Raw genomic sequence first — 23,471 nt, forward strand, 5'->3', positions numbered from 1 at the left:
AAACCTCATCTCTTTCTGCTATTTTATCCTATGCTCCAACAAATGCTCTCGGAGAACAGCTGTGTGATCACTTCTAAACTCCCCAGACACAATCGTAAAAATAAGACATTGCTCATCATACTGGTCTAAACGGGCTAATTGTTTATTGATTACACCTTTCAGAAAACAGTGGCACAACACATGTGTTCTTACTGGAAGAGTCGTGCATTTGTTACAGCAGGTACTTCTATTTACAGCTACAAAAGCCCCATCGGGTTAGGAAAAGAGTGGCTGAGTGTGTTAATCAAGTACTTGGATAACTCATGTGACTACCAGTAACTACACGGGCACTAAAAAAAATCCTCCACATCAAGTCCAGATAAAGGTCTCCTGCAGGAAGATGGTCACGGCAGTAACCACACAAGCTATATTTAAATTGTTTTGAATGACCAGTGCGTTTTAAATGGCCAAGACAGCCCTTCCAGCCGCTGGTAGGAAAAGCTCAGATCTAAATCTACAGGAAAGTCTCCCACAGGACGGCGGAGATGGGATGCGTCCCTGCAGGGAAGGCGGTGGTACTTGGCAGAGTCACCGCCTGGGACCCCGCCGGGCTCCGGCACACACCGCTGCTCCGGAGAAGGGGTCGGGGCCAGAGTGGCAGCCCCGGGCCGGGCCGGGCGGGGACCCGTGGCACCCCTGGCCGCCCGCGGGGTGGGCGCCGGGCGCTCCGGGCGCGCCGCGGTCACGCCTCTCACAGCTCCGGCCCCCGCCCCACGGGCACCGGCGGCTCGGGCACGGCCCCCCGTCCCGCACCTTGCCGGGGGAGCCTTTCCCGCCGGCGCCTTCTCTCCTGCGGCAGCCCCCGAGCCCTCCCGAGCCCCCAGGGCCGGTGCCGGGAAGCGCTCTCTGCGCGGCCGGGGCCGCCGAGCCCGCCCGGAGCAGCGCCGACCCGCCGCGGCCGCCGGCGGCGAACAAAGAGCGGGCACCGGGCACCGCCGCTCCGCCGCCCCTCCCCGCCGCCGGTGCAACGCGCCGGGGGCCGCCGCACCCCCCCGGGTGCAGCCCCGGTAGCCCCCGGGGAGCTGCCGCCAGCTGGGATGCTCCGCCGCGGGGAGCGGCGCGGGGGCGAGGCGGCCGGCAGCGGAGCCGGGGCGCGGCGGGAGCGGGGCCGGGAAGGGAGGGGAAAGGAGCCAGGCAAGGTACAAAGGAGCCCCGGGCCGCCGCGGGGAGCATCCCGGTGTCCGGTGCGGGGGAAGCAGGGGCGCATGCAGCATCCGCAGGGCTGGGAGCGGGGAGGCACGCCATTGTGCTCGTACTCACTTCTTATTTACCGACCCGGTGCCCTCTCCTCGCTCCACGGGCAGGCATTTTTTCTATGCTTGGATAGACACAGTTAGAGCAAATTAAAAAAAAAAATTAAAAAAATAAACCGGAAAATAAAAGAAAGGCAGGGGCAGACCGCGATAGGAAGAGGCTGATGGATGGGTCTGGAGGGGAGGGAGCGGCAGGGGCGGGCGGGCTGGCAACGCGGATCCCGCCGGCTCTCCCCGGCCCCGCGGCGTGCGAGGTGCCTCACGTCGCGCATCGCGCATCGCACATCGCGGCGCTCCGTGTGTGCGAGTGCGTGCGAGTGTGTCCGTGTGTGCCTGAGTGCCCGTGTGTGTGTGTGTGTGTGCGTGTCCGTGCGCGCTCCGGTGCGCCGGGCGTGCGGAGCAGCCCGAGCCCGGCGGTGCCTTTTGTGGGGCGGCGAGCAGCCGCACCGCTGCTCGCCCCCCCCCCCCCGCCCTTCCGCGCCCCCTTCCGCGCCCCCCGCCGGCGGGGGGGCAGCTCCGCACCGCTCCCGGCCCGCCGGGGCTGCGCGCCCCTCCGCGCCCGCTGCCCGCCTGGGCAGATGCTGCTGAGGCGCCCGGGGAAGATGGAAGGGGAGCCGGGGGCAGGCAGAGCTGTACCTGCGGAGAGCAAGGTCTCGCCTGGAAACAAGCGAGGAGAGAGGAGGGACAGAGGGAGGAGGAGAAGGCACCGGCCAACCCCGCCGGCGAGGCTGGACCTGCCGGCGGTCCCTGCTCCGGCCCCACAACCCGGTCGCCTCGCCCGAGACTCCCCGTGAACTTTTGAACTGTCCGAAATGTCGCCAAATTAGCAGGAGAGGGGGGACAAGTGGAGACACCTCGGCCCTCGCCGGAGAACAGCGCGGGGCTGAAGGGCCAGGCGGTTCCGTCCTTCCCGGCTCGGCCTGATTTTAACCCGGTGCTCGGCAGCCCTGGTGTGCTGCTGCAAGGAGTTAACTAGGTGGGATCTGGGAGGCAGGGATGGTAGCTGCTCTCCTATCGCACGCGCCGCCTGCGCACCGCCTTCTTCCATTTCTGTCTGATAGATACATCAGAAATGCTGCTTCAACTGTGCTTTCTGCCACTAAAAAGCCTGAAATTATCCTTGCTATCTTTGCCGTGGGCTAACTCCCCTATTTCCCAGTCATCTGTCACCTGTGACACTATCCATGGGTCAGTTGTTCACACTGAGGTGAAGAGCATGAAGACAAATCCTAGAAGAGGATTTACCAAGAGAAACCAAAAACTGCTCCCACAGCCACTCTCTAAAAAGTCTAAAAATTTACTCACCGTAACAAATGGGTACAAGTCTCAAGCATTTAAAGGCAGAGGCTGTATCTGTAAAATGGCCAAAGACAGTCATACATCGGGTGTTTAATGGGCTATAATCCCACTTAAATCAGCAGCACCATCAGCAAACACTTTAGAAGTCACTTATTTTAACGTTTCTCCATATCAATGTGACATAATACAAATGAGTGTAATATCGAGTTCCTCAGGACTCCAATTTCAGCAACATCAATCACACCACTCTCACCCTGCATGTCCACAAGTCTCCAGAAGATGCAGCACAGGGAAGGAAGCTGCCCCTGCTATTTAAGAGTGAGCTGTAGCTCATTGCTGCCCATCCCTGGGAGCCATCAGAGCACTTGTGGAGTATTGAGAGCATCTGGGCCCAGTACCACAACCCCTTGCAAGCAGATCTTTGGTCAGAGGGTTGGCTTCATCAACACAGACCCAGTACTCAAACACAAGAGAACTGTCTGCTTCTGACTGCTGATACTCCCTCATTCAAGGAATTCTCAAAGATGTAAGATTCTCACACCTGAATATTTTTAATATAAAATACTGTCCCCCCCTCAAAAATCATATTTTCTCCTTTCTTTCCAGCAGATCTCTTAGTCATTAGCCTATGTAAACACTGGCTGCTCCTATCTCATGGAAAAGAATAATTTTGCAGGATTTCTTTGAACATCCTATGGAAAAACAGGCGTGAACATTTTCCTCCATGCTGACCTGTGTCTCCATAAAATACTGTGGAAAATACTACACGCCTTTCTTTAGCAATCTAAATATTTGGAATGAGATTTTGTTTTTCTTTGAGTGAAGGAGTTATTATTAAAAGCTTTAAAAGGCTCATATTTATTGCCTACAAATTGAAATCCATGGGAAGCCTTCCAATAACTTCAGGAGGGTTTGCAGCAGGCCTTAAATTTAGTGATTCCACCCAATGGGAAGAAACCATTTTGAGATCTGCTCCAGGAATAACTGCATTGGTGCCTTAACCTTAAGACCTGAAGAGCTGTCTCTGGGGAAGCAGTTATTTCCATTAATTAGCTAGCAAACATCTCCAATGTCTACTTTCAGTTGGCTGATATTTTCCACCTATTGTGATCCCAGATGCAATCCTCAGCTGGATCCTCATCTTACCACTTACTTCAAGTGGACTTGAGCTGTGCATTCTCATTTCTAGCAGGGACATAAACACTCCACATACAGCATCAATCTTCAAATTCAGCAAGAAAACCAGTAATTCTTTTTGTAGTCTACAATAAAAACCATTATGTACAGCAACTCCTATTTTCTGGAGGCCTTTTACAGCACTAGCCTTTACTCTATGGAGTCGTGCTCATCAATATTTTTTTTGCAATGTACAGCACACATTGTTTGAATATTGTGTGTGACCACTTTGCCCTCAAATTTGGAACTGATATTCGACCAGCTTGACGCATCAGGCCTGAGCTTTGCTAAACAAACACACTTAAATGCAGCGCTGACAAAACTTCCCACTAACCAACACAGACAAAATTAAGTAATAAAAGGGGCTAAAACACAGAGCTCTGGCCTTGCAAGCAAATGGATTTGCTGCTGAGCCAAGGAGATTTATCTGAACAAACTGGGAAAAAAATTCTAAGATTAAGTATAAGCAGGTCTGTGTCTTTCATGCTAACATGAGAAAAACTCACAATGTACAGGAGTGTCAAATGCTGCCTAAAAATGTACGGGCATGAGTTTGGGCTGACCACAATACTCACAGAAGGTGGGTGCTGGAAGCAGCTCAACTCTTTGAAATGTTAAAAGTAGGCTCAGCCAAGAGAGACAGGCATGCAGCATGCAGAGGAAGTTGAAGCTGCATGATAAACACAGCAATCCCATATTCATGGAAATAACAGCTGCAGATGACCTAAACATAGCTTTGATAGGACACAAGGTCGCTTGCAGGGAAATAGTTATTCCAGAGAAGTATTACCCTATAAAGACCAATTTGAAAGTCTCAAGCAAAAAGTACTCTTACCTGTCAGTTACACTTTCTTTTCCTCTTCCTAATTCAGGAGCCATCCCCTCCCTGGGGGATCGTGAAGAACACTTGCTTTGCACCCAGAACAAGAGGCTTCTGCTAAGCCCCCACCTCTGTGAGCAATAAATGCTCTTCTCCTTTAAGCAGCTGTGTAATGGGAGGCACCACAGGTTCTAGCCTTCTTCAATCTTATATAATTGTCAACGCTGAGAATTTCTACGCTCCCAAGGGACTGCTATGACAAGGGTTCCAGTGAGGGCATTTGCCTGGCTGACTTCAACTTATTCATGCAGCTTATTCATGTGGGCACCTGGGTATTTGACCACAGGGAACCTGTGCCTCTGATCAAATAGTGTATTGCTATAGCCTTTGGGACCTCCTGAACACAGCATCCCCTCTTCCTCACCACATAATACCAGGAAACCTCTGCCTCTCTTCAGAATCTGGCCAAACTGTACACCCAGTTAAAGTCAAGGATAAACCTCTGCTGCTGCTAGGTTTTATTACCAGAAAGCTTTGCGGAAACACTACTGGACTTACATAGTAAGTTAATTTTAAGGTTCATTTTACTTATTCAGCAGAACTTACAAATTACTTGTCTCTTGACTTCTTTGGAGACATTAAAAGATCTCTGTCAGTTCTTTATGGATAATTATGACATTAAGGCCATGCCATGCCACTGTATTTCACCATAGAGCATTAGTTGTATCCTGCAAAGGGAATTTAAACTAAATGAGGGACTAATGGCACACAGACTGCTTCTCTGTGGAGCAGAGGATAAGGCAGACCATGTTCTTCACAGGCAGCAAGGATGCCAGGCTGCTTCAAGCGACTATGCTGAAAACACACCCTCGCAGCACTGGGGAGAAGGCAATAGGCAGGAGACACTTGCAGCTGAGCAGTCCTCAGCCCTCCTCTGCCTCTGAAAATGGTAAAGCCCTAAAACAGATGCATTGAAAAATCTGTGATCTCATCTAATTCACATTTTAAAATTAGTTAAGCATACATAGGGCAACTAGAAAATGTACTGCAGAATCACAGAATCATAGAATATTAAGGGTTGGCAGCGACCCTAAAGACCATCTGGTCCCAACCCACCTGCCATGAGCAGGGACACCTCCTACTAGACCAGGTTGCTCAAAGCTGTATCCAACCTGGCCTTGGACACTGCCAGGGTTTGGCATCCACAACCTCTCTGGGCCACCTGTTCCAGTGCTTCACTACCCCCAGAGTAAAGGATTTCTTCCTAATATCTAAATTAAAATTCCCCTCTTTCTAAGTTATACCCATGCCCTCTTGTCCTGTCACTGCAGTTCCTGACAATGAGTCCCTCTCCTGCCTCCCTGTAGGGCCCCTTCAGATACTGGAAGGTTGCTATGAGTTCTCCAAGCAGCCTTCTCTTCTCTGAGCTGAACAGCCCCAAATTTTTCAGCCTGTCTTTGTAGGGCAGGTTCTTCCGTCCTGTTATCAGCTTCATTACCTCTCCGGACTTGCTCCAACAGTTCCACATCCTTCTTACGTTGGGGTCCCCAGATCTGTATGCAGCACTGCAGGTGAAGACTCACCAGAGCAGAGCAGAGGGGGAGAATCACCTTCTTTGACCTGCTGGCCATGTTCCCTTAGATGCAGCCCAGGATTTGCTTGGCTTTCTGGGCTGTGATGCACATTGCCAGCTCATGTTGAGTGACACCTCCCAAGCCTGTCAGGGTCCCTCTGGATGGCATCCCTTCCCTCCAGTGTGTCGACTGCACCACGCAATACGAATGAGTTCTACCTCACTAGCAAGTTATTACACCTACCAGGAGCGTCTGTCCTACAGTGTGACAAATTATTTATCCAGCAGAAAAGCCATTGTTTCTCCTCATCAATTACTAGAAAAAATGTTTACATGTGCTCATCTATTTTTACACAGCTCAGTTGTCAGTCTTAATTATGTTCTAATTCTTTCCATTGCTAGCAAGTCTTATCTATTTATCCACTTGCAGCAAGAGGGAAGTTGTTTTAGAACCTGTAAAGCACTGACTGTTGTAATTAATATTGTGAATGTGTATTTTTCTTTACTGACTTGCAAATGTCCCAGTGGGTTTCCTCCCTGCCTGTGTCATATTATCAGACCTAATGGGATTTATTTATCACATGTTCTGCCACTGTTTTTTTCATATTTGTTTCCACAAATGTATTATGCTTGGAGTGCTTCAGAAGCAATGATTATAACTAACTTTCAGTGTCATTTTCATCAATGATAAATGTGAATTACCGTATGTCACCACTATTATGGATTATTTATGCACAGAAAATCTTACGACTGCTTTGAATTACTGATGTCCTTGATGGACAGCTAGTAGTGCTTTGGGATGATTACAAAATGCTTTTCTGTAATCACCAAAATGTTCTGCAAAATTGCTGGTTTGTAATTTGTTTTCCATTTTTACCATTGTGGTCTCTTCAAATCAGGAGGCAGACAACGGGAGTATCTAGATTTCATGTCTGTCTCTCCACACCCAATAGTACCAACCGTGCAACTGATTTTCACGGTGCTACTGGATGAGATGAGATGAGATGGAAACCTAATCTCTGTATTGTCTTTGCAGACTGGAAAAGAGCAGGGAATATTTTGAAAGAAAAAAACATATGTATGACTGCACACCTCAGGCCTGATGAGAACCGCCAAAGTTTGTGCTGACTCTAAAGGGGATTTTCCTTGAGTCAGTAAGCTTACTTTTAAATCATGCCTTGAGGAGCTGAGGACTTTTTGTATTTGTAAAGTACTATATCCACATTTTAGGGAACTCTGGAATTAGTGGCACAGACCTATGACACAGCAATCTGAAAATAAAATAAAATACAGACAGGGGACACTGGAAATCACCTCAAATAGTATTAGTGCTTTTCTTTTCAAGTAATCCACAAATCAAATTTGGAAGAAACAAAACAAAACAGACAAAGAGAAAACAAGAGAAAATAGCCCTGGCAATACTAAATAAGTATCATGCAGGGCTAATGAAAGAACTTGCTAGCAGAAATAAAGAATACAAATGAGGTGATGAAAAAGGAGAACATTAAGTATCTATGTTTGAAAACCCCCAGACTGTACTCTACCTGGCTTTAGCCATAAAAGCATAAAAGTGTAATGAAATCTATGAATTATTTTCAAATATGCACAAGAGACTTTTCTGGCAAACTCTATGTTCAGCTACATAGAGATATGTCTGGAAAGGATGCTACAGGTTTTTTAAAGAAAGATAACCTTTGGTAGTCTTTTTTTTTTTTTTAATTCAATAGGTTGTTCTAGTGCTTGTTCTTTCTGCTGTGACAAAGATGTCACTTACACCACGCAGGCAGAAACCGGGGTGAGCAGAGCCCAGTTTTCATTTGAGCAGCAAGAAACATAAATTCCTGCCATTCAGATGCATCATGCATTGGCATTGCTCAGCACTTCCATCCTTGAAGGCACTTCCTTCTATTTTCTTTAAAGTGTGATCTTGAAATTGAGGGCTTAGTGGTTTAATCTTTGACTGGCAGTTATGGACCGTGTTGGCAGGAGAACAGGCTACTCATACTCACCTCTTCGGCTTTGAAGTGGCTTCTAACCCATGTACTTTTGCTGGAAGAAAGGTGTTTCTATTGTGTCCTGCCACTGATGTTAAGCATGCAAAGAAACTCAGCCATGGGCTTGTACAGTCTTATGTTGTATTTTCTCTTGGTAGAGGGAATATTAAAAGCTGGACTCTGGCTCCAAGGAAAATATAGGTAGAAAATACAGGGCGAGATTGGTTTATATTTTCCTCTTTGCACAGCAAATATAAATATACCCCAGATGTAATACCCCAGGCACCAAACAGAACCAGATGCGCTTAGGGCTGTGACTGGTGAGAAAGTTATTTTGTATGATCCCTTCACATAAAACAGCTAAAATTAATATTATGAAATTTCCATTACATTTTAGCAGCCTGGACATAAAAGCTGTTCTATTTCTAAAAATCTCAGCAGATTAATATTTTTGTAACCATTTGCCCAAAAAGATTAATTGCCCATCACAAAAAAGGGTGAGTAAAATTGTAAAAAATCATTATATTAGTGTAAAAGGTACTCTTCAATAAAAAATAATTATTTTTCTAAATTATTTATATTGGCAACAAACACAGCGTAAGTGACCCCCTATAACAATTTATGTAAACTTTCTGTGATTTTGTGTGTGTTGTGTGTTAAAAAGGGGAGTATACCAAATTAATGAGAATGATTGCCAGGAAAAAGTTAATAGAAAATCCAGAAAGAAACCAATTTCTGAAATTATTGCTTTCTTAGCTTTTCATGTTCTCTCTCATAACAGCTTTGGATATTAAGGGGATTATGACTCAAAAAATTTACCTAAGGCTTTATCCAGTAAGAGTATCTCAATGAAAGACATACAACAAAAGCAGTGAGTAAAGAAGCCTCAGGCTGACTATTTGCACCAGATTCTTGGGGACTTATTGGCAATTTCTTTATTTTAGGGGACTTATCGGGAATTTCTTTATTTCAGAGAGAAGATCTGGTGATTTTACTAACTCATAAAAATTGCCTAGAATATTTTGAAAAGTGACCTCTGATCACAATATTATAACCAGTAAAGTAGATTTGTGGGGAAAAAAATTCCATTCCTTATTCCTAACTTGCAGGGTCACGGGGAGTGGGTCTTCATCCTGCTAGTAAATCCATAAAAATACATACAATCCAGACATGGTGGATTTCGGATATATCTGCTGTACATCAGAGTAGAACCCCACACAAGGAGCTGTGTGGGAATTCAGAGGCAGCTGCTGCATGCAAAGGATTGTGCACATAACAAAAAGTATTTCCAGCTTCTGAAGGCAGGGCAGGAATGATCTTCCCAGCAGCACACTCAAACTGGGAACCCTGAACTGGGAACCCTCAGCATGGCAAACTCCCTTAATTATGGTACTTCCATGGCATGTAAATGTTGCCTCCAGCTCTGGAGTTACCCTTTTGTCAGCTACTTTGGGACGTTTTATGTCATTTTGCAGGTGAAAGATGTAACATCTGACATGGACAGAGGTGTCTAGAAGCAAAATAGCGATCCCCAAAGAAAGCAATTTATTTTGATTTCTGTGTGGCTCAGTTTTCTTGAACAAGCTTTCTGCTTCTGGACACAAACACACTTCCCACCATGCTGCTCAGCATTATGCCCAGTTCTTATGCCAAATTGATCCAGAAAATAGCCCTTCACTTGGTTTGTTCAGAAGGCAAGCAGAACAAACTTTATGTAAACAGTAGATATGGTTACTGCTTTCTTTGAAAACATAAACAGAAGAAAAGTCTCCAGATTTTACATAATAGTGCAGTGATTACAAGACTTTCTCAGGATAAGCAAAAAGAACTCTAATTATTTCTTCTGCATAAAGGCACTTCTTCTGCATAAAGGCATTTATATCCACACCTTTAACCTTCCTGGACAGAGCCTATCATTCCAATGTTCAAGTAAGCCCAGTTCAAGCAAGTCACACTCAGAGATCACTGATCCTAGCACTTTATTGGACTCCAGGGCACTGCCCTGTGATTTTATCTGATCTCTAGGAAATATTACTGAGCTATATTTGCTGTTCTCACTTATATTTTTGTGCACAAGAGGTTTTACACTTGAGTTTTATAAATAGCAATACACTCACATGGGTGTTTAGCAAGTTTCACCTCCCTTGCCATCAGCAGAAAGAATTTTACTGAAAACAGGTAAATGACCTGCTTACCCCTAGAGCAAGTACTGAGCTTGGCAGGATGTTTTGCCTTCCTATTGCATAAAGGGTTTCTTCAGAGTCAATTAGCTGCTGACTTCCAGCTGAGCTACAGTGTCACAGAAAGGCACTCCAAAGGCATCTTTATAGAGCAGAGACTAACCTGTATCAGGCAGGATGCAAGAGAACTGGATCCCAGCACCAGAGAGCTGTGGCAAGTATTTTGGAAATTATTTTGGCTCAGGTCCCTACTAGCTATATGGGAAAGACAAACCACTTTGAAGCTTAGCTAGAATAACATGTACCTACAAAATGTTTTATTGTTTCATTTCTCATACCTCTCTCCAGAAATACCAATAATTTTTTAATAATAACATTTTAGCACAATAAATTAGTTTTCTTTTTGACTGAAGGCTAGACAGAGCAAAGACAGATTTCAGGATCGCTGGCAAACCTGTGTCCTCAGTATGTGGCAGCTGTGTCCTTGGTATGTGGCAAATCCTTCAGTGTATATCAGTCTATTTGTACATTTCCAAGCACTCTAATTATCTCCTCTAGCTCATAAGATTCAGTTTGCTAACCAGAAAAAAAAAAAAAGATTCCAGGTAGGAGGTTAGTCCTGTACTATTAATGTTAATCTGAACCTTCCCAGCCCGCATCAGGAATAAGGAGATGGCATAAAACTTGGGGGAACACCCTAGATTTACAACAATACCATAGTCCAGCAAGTGCTAAAGAACTCTAATGTAACTTCCGTTCTTCCTATAGGATTAAAGATTCATGAGGTACAAAATGGACAGGGGGAGAAAGTGAGAAAATATTCCTACCTTAGTGATTATGCATTTCCTTGGCAGAAGAATTCATGAGTTCCTGCCCCAAGGACTGTTTATGTATATTAAACAATGACAGGTTTAGTAAAAAATCAAAGTACAGAAACAAATTACATCTGATGATTTCTACTGATATTTATCACTGCTAGTCATTATCAGTCTAAGTCAGCAAACACTAGGTTGACATCATCTGCTTTCACGTTCTTTACCAAGTTTTCTTGTTTGGCATGCAAGAAGGCAAACCATCAAGGATGCTGCAACACGCAGAAAATTCCTGCTAACTCAGTTCAAACAGAGTAATTAACAGAATTAATCAATTTCAATTGAATGAGATCAAAGAAATCTCCTATCAGTTGACTGTTTAGAATAACTCAAGGAAGATTAATTTCTATCCTGGTGTTCTCTTGATCCCAATAGGTTGTTGATGACAGGAGAGCAGAAAGCAAGCTTTTTATCATCAATCACTTTCGTTATTGCTTGGCTACCTGCTATGTACAAGGATCCACACATTCTTCTATTTTTAAACAAGAAAGCAACCTGTCAATAAGTGCTGAGCCACTTGCCATTCAAAAGGACCACTTAGGGAAGAACCTAAGCATAGTGGCTGCTGTGTAGAATATTTAACAGGAAGCTATATATGGAAAAACACCACTTAGACTTCAAGAGTCCAAGCCAGCCATGTTTCTCTCAAAGTAAGTAACATTGAAGCTGCCTGTAACAATTACTGATGTCTTAACTACAATACATGCTCAATATACAACTTGCACATACAAGACATCTGTTTTACCTACATATTTATCTACATGTAACTGCACTTACATGCAAGCTATAAGCTCTAGTTATTACTTATACAGAATGTAGAATGTCAGGCTGGAGGGTCACCAGCTTGTGAAAGGAATTACATGGTCTAGTTGTCTTCAATAAGGGAGGACAAGGGTAACTGACCCTGTCTTTCTTCCAGTCCAGACTCACATGTCATCAGTTACTGTATATTGATGCAGCACATTTTATTTACATCACTAAAATAAAATCAGCCATCATTATCTCTCTCTCTCATTATCTCTTGCGATTTCACTTCAGCTCTTCTGGGCTTCGGGCTTAGTCAACACAGTAATTTAAGAGTCACCATGCTCTGCACTGATGCATTTAGTTTTAGTTAAACACAGCAGATGCAGACCGAAGTTTCTGAGTCTCTGTGTTCCCTGTGTGGGGAAAGTCCATCACCCACAAGAGGAACTCACAGTGGTCTTCCAGGAACTGCTAGCAGCTAGGCACTGAGCAACACCAAGGAAAGGAAGTGCGCTAAACCCTGTCAGGCTCTGGGATTTAAATCACCCAAGGGAGGAAGTGTCCACACTTCAGATTCCAGGTGTTTTGGTGGGCTTTTTTTCAGTGCTTAACAAGGACAGAGTAAAAAATTGAAAGAAATGGAGGAAAAAGGGAGAGAACAAAGTCACCACTTAGTGCAAGTCAGTGGCTGAAACATCCACTCAGGTGTCAGGAGAGGAGATCTACGCTCACATCTACCTCCCTGTGCACATTCTAATCAGCAAGCCGTTGGGTGGAGTATTCTTAAGTCCCAAATATTTAGCAAGCTGCTTATGATTTCAGCAATGAAGCATTTTCTTTCGACACCCATGTCCTAACAGGTCAAAACCGTACACTTCTATTCCATTTTCATGTGTACCTTACTCAGGCGAGTTCCCATCGACTTCAAAGGAAGCCTGGAAAGTTGGAGCAGTCGTTTCTCACATTCTGAGTGTCAGTGACTGTGCTTATGCTGCCCTGCATGCCTTGGCACGCCCCAGGGTCCTGCTGCACGGATCCTGCACACCAACGCCCAGCTACAGCGTGCTGTGGCTCATCTTCCAGCTGGGCCTGGGCTTCCCTTGCCATGGGAGCTGGGTCTGCAGGATTCAGGGACAAAGGATTGGTGCACACCTGGGTCTTGCCCCAGTACAGCAGTGACAGTCAGCCTGCACCTGCTTCTGAGCACCAGGAAACAGGAAGCACTCGCACACACCATGGCACAGGAGAAGCCTGCCCACTGAAGAAGTTTCCATGGGTATTCAGCAGAGCATAGGTCTTAGAAAATACTCACTGCAGGAAAGCACAAAAAGCAAACACTAATATAAACTGTGCCTGAAAAAAGTGTATGCATCTTGGGTTTGGATAAACCAGAACTATGACAGAAAACATTTACCCTTCATTTTTTAAATCAGTGTATGAATCAAGCCAAAACACAGTCACATATTAAATTAGAATGCCAATTATTCAAAGTGAGTTATTAATTTATTCCTTAATATAAGTTTTCTCCCTAGTAGAGACTACTAAGTTTAGGTAGTAAGATGTGTGCACTGGCCTCATTACAATAGCATATATATGCTAAACATTGTGAAGTGCTCTGCTTCAGTAATTCTTTGAGGTGAAAAAGTACTGTTATGTCCATTGTTATCAAGGGGATCTAGAAAATAGTGACTTGAGAACACTATATAAGGAATTTCCTTTGACAGGTTGGGGTTTATCTCTTTGTGTGGTAAATGTTCTCTCATTTCAGTTCTCTGAGAGAACTGAGCCATTTTTTTCCTTTGTAACAGACATTTGTTTCTAATATCTCCGAAACATATAAAGGATATCATGATCATGGATAGAAGATTTCTTTCATCATGCACATATTTAAATATTTACAGTTTCCATTCTACATTTTCTCAGTGTTCTTTTGCAACCATAATGACAATTTTAATTTTCTTTTTTTTTGTGTGTGTATGTGAAATTTCCCTCCCAATTTTTCCTTTGCTGCCTATATCGTAATTTATTTGAGTTTTCTAATCTGTTTTTCTTTCTATCTCCAGATTCCTCTGGCTTTCTAGCTTATACATCCTCCCTAGGAGAAGAAGCACCACACATATTTCAGCTTCTATCTTTCTCAATAATAAGTAAAATTCTGTTTTCACGGCCTTGAAATTACATTTAGTTTGTATACAGCTGTTATTGAACTGACTTTGTCACTGTACAACCTGGGCTTTTTTCTCTGTATCCAAATTGATTTAAAGTTTCATATTGATCTGAGTTTCAATATCCAGTTTGTAAGCAACAATGCCACTCATGTTCAAGGGCACATTTCAGTCATCTCATACAGAGCTCAGTCTAAGCAATCTCCATGGGAAAAGCTTCTTTGCTGTGCAGAATACTTTTACTTATTTTCCTTTTAGGTACAGCTTCCCATAGATAGATTTGTTTCTTGCAAAATAGTAGCTCAATCAAAGGCTGGGCATTGCTTTGCTCCCATTTGTTCTGACAAGTTGAAACTTTCACATTACTTCTTAGAAATTTGCACCATATGAGAAGTTAATCGTTGAAGAGGTTTTTAATTATTTTGTCAACCCTTTTTTTTTTTACTAAGATTTGTCAGCCCAATCTTCTGTAGCATCACCTGTTTTCGTTCCAAAACTTGCATTCTCATGGAAAAGTGTTCTCCACACTGGCATACTAACACAGATGCTTCTAAATGTGAGTCAGAATCTCATTCCATATTTCTCTCTCAATTTTGATCTCTCTACTGCAATCTGATCTCAAAATTAGGATCCCATAAATAGCAAAATTCAGGGTTTTTTTTACAATATTAAATAAATTTCACTTTGGGGTATTTCACTTGCAATTAATCCTCTCAGAGTTTCATTCTTTCAAAGTGTGTGATTCTCCTGACATGTTTTTTTATCACAAACTGGTAATTAGACAGCTCTTCTTTAATTGTAGGTTATTAAATTAGATCCATTGCCTCTGGCCTGAGGTTAATGGAAAAAGAAGAGTAGCTAGCTTTTTTCGACCTCACTCTTTAGAAACTTTTCTTTTTGAAGGGCAAAAACCACTTCTTTAATCCCTGTCTGATCAATTTCATAAGAAACCCAGAGGCAATAGCTATAGTCGTTACCTGCTATTCCAATTCCTTCATCCCTCACATTTTCTTTTGCTGTTCTGACACCAAATGTCTGTTATTTTTCCTGCTTCTTCTTCAGATACCATAGAGTGCTCTTAGTGGTAATTACTGCAAGTGCCTAGGTTGGATCTTATAACCCTGATGAATCTTTCCAGTGGTTAACAGGCAAACTAACAAATATTTAGCAGGATATTTAACACTGGAGCTTGGAAGAAATGGAAGCTGATGCTTCTTGTCTTCCTCTTGGTGTTGATCTGTTCTGGTTCAAAGCAACACATTGCACAGGGAATGTTACACTTCTGACTTAGAGTAGTCAGGGTCTAGCTGAGCTTAAATCCTTGCTTCAGCCTAAGATAATCTTTATGGCCACAGGTGACAGGAAAGAAATGTTTACAGGCAGTAAGTCTCCAATAAGTGGATGGGGAGACTCAGTACATTACGAATAGAACCCAAAGTGCCCAGCTCCCTGAGCAAAAAGCCACCAGACATCACACATTTTTGATATTGATCCTTTCAGATGACCTACAAATAGCACTGCCCATGTGGGCCACTGTGTCCTGGTTCCTGATCCTCGTGTTGCCACTGTATAAATACAAAGATATGCCACATAACAATCTCAGCCCTTGTAGTCTGATTTAACCAAATTCATCAGAGGTTCTGTTAAATCCACCCTTTTGCTCATACTTATTATTTCTGTTAGTATCAACAGTACATAGGAGGTGAGATTTGGCCAGCAAGTGCTATCAGAGTGCTGTGTGCCAACCCTGGTGAAGTGTCAGAGGGAAAATGCACTTAATTCTAATCATTTGTGATCCACAAAAATTAATCCAAAGAGGAACAGTAAAGATTTCTAGATGAATCATGTCAAAAGAAACTGGAAGAGCTCAGCTCACTTAGTCTGGCAAAATGAACGCTGAGAAGGCTTTGATTGCTGTGCGTAGATCAATCAAAGAGTCTTTTTTGAGCTAAGGAACCATGTTGGCAAAAAAATTGGAATTTATTCTGTGAATAAATTTTGGCTGGGAATCACAAAAAAGCAAAAGAAGAGCCAACTTTTGGAGAAATCTCTCAATAAGGAGGATTAGAACAAAAATTTAACATTGTAAAATAGAGGGTGGCCAATTTATAGGAAAAATATTTATCTGACGTGCTGCCTGCAAAAACAAGAGTTTGGTCTCTGAGGCTCAGGGGAAAGATGGTCAACTTTCTTGAACCCATAAATCACATTCCCTAGTCATCACAGAACCACACAGACGTCAGAGAGCTGTGGGGAGAGACAAAGCTCAGCAAGCCCCAGATCTTTTAGTGTTCCCTGGTGGGTTTGGGCTGGAAGGCCCCTGTTCCCCAGCAGCCTCCAAACCAATGCAGCCCAGTGCCACATGAGAGCTGTAACCTCAGCAAGGGAGTTCATCTGGCATGCAGCTCAAAAAAAAACCCAAGTCCTTCATCCCAAACCCTGCCAGTCACACATAGAGATGCAACATTCTTCCAGCCCACAGCTCTCAGGTACCAGACTGCCTCTTCTCCAGACTGAGAAGAAAAATCATCTGGAAGAATATTTTTCAGAGTAAGATTTTTTTATAAGTACTTGTTCTCTGATCATCTGCAATTTTAGCAACAGTAGCATTAAGAACTACAGTGAAGACTGAACATTTTTATGCTAAATTATTATCATCAGGGTTAAATGCTGTACTGATAATTTAAGAAGATTTGAGCTTTAAGATGCAATAACAGTGTCCTGAACTGCATGTTCTACCAAAGCTGAAACACTCACAGCAAGTAAGTGTCAAGGCCAAGGGTATGTGCCATTTATTAATAGAAGATGAAGCTATTGCTGAATTAAAAAGTAGCCTCAAGTTACCAGTATAATTAAAAACTGTGATTAAATATTAAGATGAATGAAATAATTTAAATTGTGGGCTGTCAAAGTGCCAAGTAAATAATTTAAAGACAGATTTAAAAAGCAGTGGGAACACCCTTTTTCTGCTTTTGCTACTTCTTCATATTACTAAACCATTTTTACCCTTTCTAATCTAATCCTCACATTCTTCCCTGCTATTTGCATATGTTAGCAAGGTTGCTTTCTGCTACAATATATTTCTGTTTATAGTATGTGCTTGTAAACTACAGAAGAGGTTGTGCTTTGTCCTATGTGAAAATGGAAAAAAAAAATCATTGGGAATAGAAGGAAAACCCTTTCTGGAGCAGCCACAGGGAACAAAATAGATGTTTATGGATAGAGCAAGGAAAATGAATCAGGAAAGTGGGTATGGGCTGACTGCAAGTTGCGTGGTTATCTAAATATTTTCTTCTCAGGACTTTTCTATCTCCATTTTCTCTGCTGTTAAGGGTTATTTTTCTCACTTTGGATAAATAATACCCTTTTCTTCATTCATCAAAGGGTATCAGAGACCAATGCTGATGAAGAGGAAAAAAAAGGAAGGCAACTGCTGGCACTAAAGTAAGAAGGAAGAGTGTGCACTTACTGCACAGGTAGTCAGGTGGTCAGAAGATGGATTACTGCAGGTCAGGGCCCTCACCTGGAATATTGAGCAGTCAAGAGACAGTTTTACTCTGCTTGATTCAGCACCCTAGCTAGCCTGGCAGTATCAAGCAGTTGCCCTGTTATCTCCAAGGTGGACCTGAAATGCAGGTTCCCATGGGAAGCTTCAGTTAGACCAGTGCTTTTCTGTGAGCAAAGTTTTTCCCTTGAAGAACTGGCTTCTGTCATCAAAGATATTTTAATACACCTCAAAAAAAAACTCACCATCTCCAACTCATGGCAGCAAAGAATTGAAGCAGAGCCTTGTTCCTACTCTGCCAGATGTGCATTCCTGATGCCTTGCTCTGTCTGCCACCAGCCTGGATGAGGGCATAGGTCTTTCATGAGTGTTGTAAATCCCTAGGTGCTCTGTCTCCAGAGATACAAATAGACACCCATAGCTAAAGTACAGGGCATAATTACGTCCATGCAGAGAAACTGTGCATGGCTAAGGCTTTCTGAAAGGTTGAATAAGCTCAGTAAAAGCAAAGTTCCCATCCCATCGTTTTTCCCACAGATTATAGGAAACAGATTTCTGATGCCCATTTTAATGTTAGCTTAAAAGTGCACAGTGCCGAATAGATGAGTAGTGCCCAATAGATCAGTAAATACATTTTTGAGAAGCCAAAACAGAGGTTTCCAGATAAAAGCCTACCTAGCTGAAGTATTTTGAAAGAATATTTGAGAGTTAAGCAAAGAAAACAATAGACTTTTCCCCCATTCTTAACCTGTGCAAGGAAGGTTAAGTTCTTCTCTGCTGAAGAGCGGGTGATTTTTTGCTTAGAGATCTATCATAGAGGCTGCTTTACAACACTCTCCAGTCATACAGCTGGAGGCATCCACAGTTCTGTCTGCCTATACCTTTGAATACACTTGAGTTTTTGTGGAGAAGCTGTTCTCCACCCACACCTAAACCCAGGATTTCTGGAGAGTTTTTACTGGGAATCCCAAATGCTTTAGCAAAGCTTGTTGATAAGAGTATTGCCAGATATAGAAGCATTTTTCTTTCCTGTCACTATATCTCTATTGAGAGACATTTCACATCCACCTGTTTTAAATATGATCTTTTAAGCCACCCTACTCCATGCCTTTAGACTTGTGAAGAGGATGTTCTCGTCCTTGCACAAGGGTTCAGCTTTCTGTGGAAGCAGTAGTATCTGTAACTTATAGAAGACTTCTATACAGAACTCCATTCCTCGTCTGTGTGCCTTCTTTTTACCACACAATAGCAGTCTGGATGAGCTTTTCATGGGGCTGTCCCCCTTCAGCTGGATACTCATCTCAGTTGAATAGAAACCTGAATTAGATTCTTGAATACAAGTATCCCAGCCTCCTTACAGGCTGCATAAAGGCGAGATTAATGGAATGAAGCACATAAAAGACCAAAGATGTGTATTTTGCAAGGTGGGTAACATATGGTTTCTTCTCACTGAGGATTTTACTTATGCTACAACAGTTTTTTCTTCTTATTCATATAAAGAATAGGATTTTTCAGATGCATTTTTTATATATATTATGTGTTGTTGATGAATACCAGAAATATACCAATTGCTACAAATTCCTTTTTCCTTAAATTAATCTTTTATTACCTTTGGCAAAAAAGCAGAGGTTATATATCATCTTCTTTTGGATTTTTAATATCAGGCTGTATTCATTCAGCAAAAGGACCAGTGTTCTTGCAGTCGTTGTAAGCAAGATTCCCAGAACACTTGCTATACAGGCAAATGGCATCACAGTTCATGTGCAGGGCCCAGGACTGTCTTGTTAAACATCTGCAGTGAAGTACTGGCTTCACTAAGCTTCAGCACTGATCTCAATTGGGTTTTACAATTAATTTTACTATTGTATCATACGCTTTGGCAAAGGCAATAATTCTGCCCAACCTTGAAAAGGATAAATATTGTCACTTTCTCCTTTGGTTTTGTGGCCTTTATTTCACAGGCTGAGAGTGGCCCTTTCTCAGTAACTCACAGAACCATTGTAAAGCCACAGCTGTCTCTTCAGGTAGCAATTTCACAGGCTCAAAAAGGATTCAACTACAAGTAGCACATACAAGAACAAGGGAAGCAGTAGCATGTGATATCTCCTGAGTGTCTTGCCTTTTTTGCTGACAGTCTGAAGATACCCGATTGTGGCAAAAGTGTGAGAATGCTTATCATTTTTCACCACATTATTTCTATATATATACAACTTTCCACTTCAGATTATATATGAAGTTGTGGGGTTTTTATACTCTTCATGACTGATGGCTTTCAAAGTTCCTTAAAATTATTACAGCGACATTTGAAAGTAGTCAATGTCTTATCTGAAGCAACAGAGCATCCTACAAAAGGCCTCAGGAAAAGTTTAGTAGTAGTAGATATCACTTCATAGAATCATAGAAAGGTTTGCATTGCAAGGGACCTTAAAGACCACATAGTTCCAACCCCCCTGCCATGGGGTTTCACTAGATCAGGTCGCTCAGAGTTCCATCCAGCCTGGCCTTGAACACTTCCAGGGACAGGGCATCCACAGCTTCTCTGGGCAACCTGTGCCAGAGCCTCACCACCCTCAAAGTAAAGAATTTCTTCCTATCATCCAATCTAAACCTATTCTCTCTCAGTTTGAAGCCATTCCTCCCTCTCCTGTCTCTACATACTGCTGTAAAAAGACTCTGTACATCCTTCTTGTGGGTTCCCTTCAGGTGCAGGTTGCATTCAGGTCACTATAAAGCTTCTTCCAGGGTGAAAAAACCAAGTTCTCTCAGACCTTCCTTGCAGGACAGATGCCCCATCCCTCTTATCACCTTGGTGGCCTCCTCTGGACTTGTTCCAACAGGTCCATGTCCTTCCTATGCTGGGGACCCCAGAGCTGGGCGCAACACTCCAGGTGGGGTCTCAGCTGAGCGTAGCAGAAGGACAGAATCACCTCTCTAAATCTGCAAATTCTATTTTGTTCTTTGCAATAAGCAAAGTTACTCTGGGAGTATAGCTTTACAAAAAATTTTGTAATATAAGTTAATAGTGATTTTCAAAATATTTTGCTCAGCTCCAGTGTTTCATTTCTGCCTGCCTAGACTTCTTCAGAAGCAAATACTTATTCTGGGAGAGATCAGACTACGTACACAAGGCTCAGCCAGTAACATCCACATTACAGATGGACCCTGCTGATCTGCCTGCCTTTCCTCTGGAGAGCCGGCCAGAGGCAGTTTGGGCAGCTGTGGTGTTGCAATAACCAAATATAATCTCATACAAATATGTAACCACGAGTTCAGGGCTCTGCCTTGTTCACATGAGAGGAGCACTGGAGTGAAGGCAGATCTGTTCTGCCCCATGGATGGGTTCACAGGTACAACAAGCAGCTGCCACTGCCTCATTGACTCACACTGTGAGAGCTCTCCCAAAGCGGGGGCAGAAATTCAACCCTCAGAGCTATTGAGGCTGCACAATCTCAAGCCATGTGTTTATGGTTGGGGATATGACCTGAGCTCTTGTCTTCTGTGTGACAAAGACCAACCTGCACAACCTCTGGTACAGGCCCTGCATCCCTCCTGCCGCTTCAAGGGTGGTTCTAACATCCCTGAATGTATCCTTGTCAACCAAGGAATGGGGGCAGAACAAGATTTTGAAGGGATCCTGCAGCAGCCTCCAGAGAGTTCTTTAGTGGTAGAATTACAAGCCTGAGGAAACAGAGTGGGTGCCAACACTTGCTTTACCATTCTACCAACATTCCCATGTGCACATGAGTGCTCACAATAAGATAAGTTGTTTTGTGAGCAAATATAAAGCAAATGGGAGGTGGGAAAATTGAAAGATCTATTTGAGAGAATAATGGCAATATTAGCAAGACAAAATCATTATGTAGGCATGTCTTCCAGTGAGGAGTTTTTGTTTTGTACATGTATTTTTGTTCAGAGTGGGAACAAATGAAGAAGATATTAGAGCAGAGGAAATCCAAAACTCAACCAACCAAGAATCCAGCAGACATCTAAAGCCAAGTCGGTGGGAATTTTGCCTTACTCATGAATGCTATAGTTCCAAGCACCCTTAATGATACATTCCTAATTTTATAAATCATACTACAACCCATATAGTCTATATCTCTGGTCATGCAATGTGGTTTCTGTTTAAATTTAAGTTATTAATTTCACCAGTTTGCAAGAGATTTGACCTTTCACTTGCTATTCTTTATTACCTACCAACATACATTTTAGACAGTGATACATTTCTGGTTTGGAGCATCATGAAAATGAAAAGAGAACAACACAACAGCAAGCATTTTTCAGTGACATGAAGGATAATAAAACTGGAGATTCGGTGATTACTGTGCAACTCAATGAATTTTCAAATGATCAGTTCAGCTAGCAACACTCCATTATTCAAATGATTGTTAAGAAATTTTTTTTTCTGGTATTAACAGACAGTTTATAATATGATACAGCATATATTACCCCAAATCTGTGAGGCAGAGAATGAGACAAAATAATATTTCTCTTTAATAACCTACACATACAATTTTTTTTTAGTATAAACATACAAAATTAACATATGAGCTTCCCTAAGCTGTTTTGCTGATCTATTTGTGTCCAATACATTGTCCCAGTACAACAACAACAACTAAAACTACCAATTTATTTTGTGGAAAAAATGTTGTTCTTCTCTGGGCTTCTCACCACATGCCATCAGTAAAAAACATTATATTTTAATCTGAATTCTGATTCCAAAGCAAATAAAATACTTTCCTAGTTTAGCCATCAAGCTTTTAAATAAGTGACTGTTTTAACTTGTGAAGAGTCCAAGATTAAGACAATAACTTAATCAAGATGCAAAGAGATTTTAGGATATATTTGGGGCTTTTAAATTGCTTCATAGCCATGCTCAAAATTAAATGGAAATTATGGGGGTTTTGTTACACGTAACCAGCAACAGGCATTCTTCATCTAACAGAGTCAGGTTAATGTTTAAACAAGTTGTGTGGGATCTACTGATCTCCCAGAAAATCCCTTTATCAAGGACACTCCAAATGATGATAATAGCCTTTAATTTGACCCCAAACCCAAACCTCCAGGTTTTGATAACATTTTACTAACATATATCTAATTTCCAGGCATCAGAATTCTTTTGGATTTTGTTTCAAAGAACAAATTCCCTGTAGCAATGAAACTAACCTTTGTTTCTTTGTGACAAATTTTAACACATTTCAAAGGAGTTTCCATTCATTGGAAACTGATGTTTGTGGGTCTATAAATGCATTATATAATTTGTTTTAAATCAAAACTTTAAAAATCCTATTTTTTACTGAAAACAGGCAGAGCTGTGATAAAATATTAAGATGAATACTTAATTTGAACCAACTTTACATGGACACAGTTTTGCTGTTTACACTCTCTGGCACTAGAGATTTACCAGCCCTGTGGCCTCACATTTGAGCACATAGACAACTTCTAGAGCACAGCCCTACACAGAAAACACATTTCCAGAGCACAGGTTCCATAGACAACTTCTAGAGCACAGCCCTACACAGAAAACACATTTCCAGAGCACAGGTTCCTGCCGGCTGGAAGCAGACTTCAAAGCAGACTTCTGCCATTGTCACTTATTTGTAAATCCATCTCCTAAGCCAGAATTGAAGATGTGACTCCACACTTAAGAAAGCTGCCTGGAAATTTGACTCTGGGGCCCCTGGCCACAAAATATGAAGTCGTCTGCTACAAAAGAACTATTCTTTCAGGAAAATAAAGGAGCTCTGCAGTCTTAGCTTTAATTCAATGAAAAAAAGGTACTCCATGTACCTCAGTATTTATTATGTATGCTAGGTAGGGGTAAAAACATCTTCCTTTTAACTTTAAC

General features: G+C 42.5%; 1 protein-coding gene across 5 annotated transcripts in view; it reads right to left on the minus strand.

The window, feature by feature from the left end:
• KCNK2 (potassium two pore domain channel subfamily K member 2) overlaps positions 1-23,471 on the minus strand; it is a 130,590-nt gene that overhangs the window by 75,604 nt on the left and 31,515 nt on the right. The window contains exons 1-2 of one of the 5 annotated variants that reach the window (XM_030946024.1): positions 1,929-2,015; positions 1,300-1,357 (exon numbers count right to left, since the gene is read on the minus strand). The exons of 2 other annotated variants lie outside the window; for them this stretch is intronic. In XM_030946024.1, the coding sequence (XP_030801884.1) occupies position 1,300 (1 nt within the window). In that variant the 5' untranslated portion in view covers positions 1,301-1,357; positions 1,929-2,015. Of the gene's footprint in view, positions 1-1,299; positions 1,703-1,928; positions 2,016-23,471 lie in introns of those variants that run through there. 2 more of the 5 variants (XM_030946023.1, XM_030946022.1) reach the window with 2 other exon arrangements.

The sequence above is a fragment of the Camarhynchus parvulus genome, chromosome 3 (assembly GCF_901933205.1).
Source record: "Camarhynchus parvulus chromosome 3, STF_HiC, whole genome shotgun sequence".
Taxonomy (NCBI): Eukaryota; Metazoa; Chordata; class Aves; order Passeriformes; family Thraupidae; genus Camarhynchus; species Camarhynchus parvulus.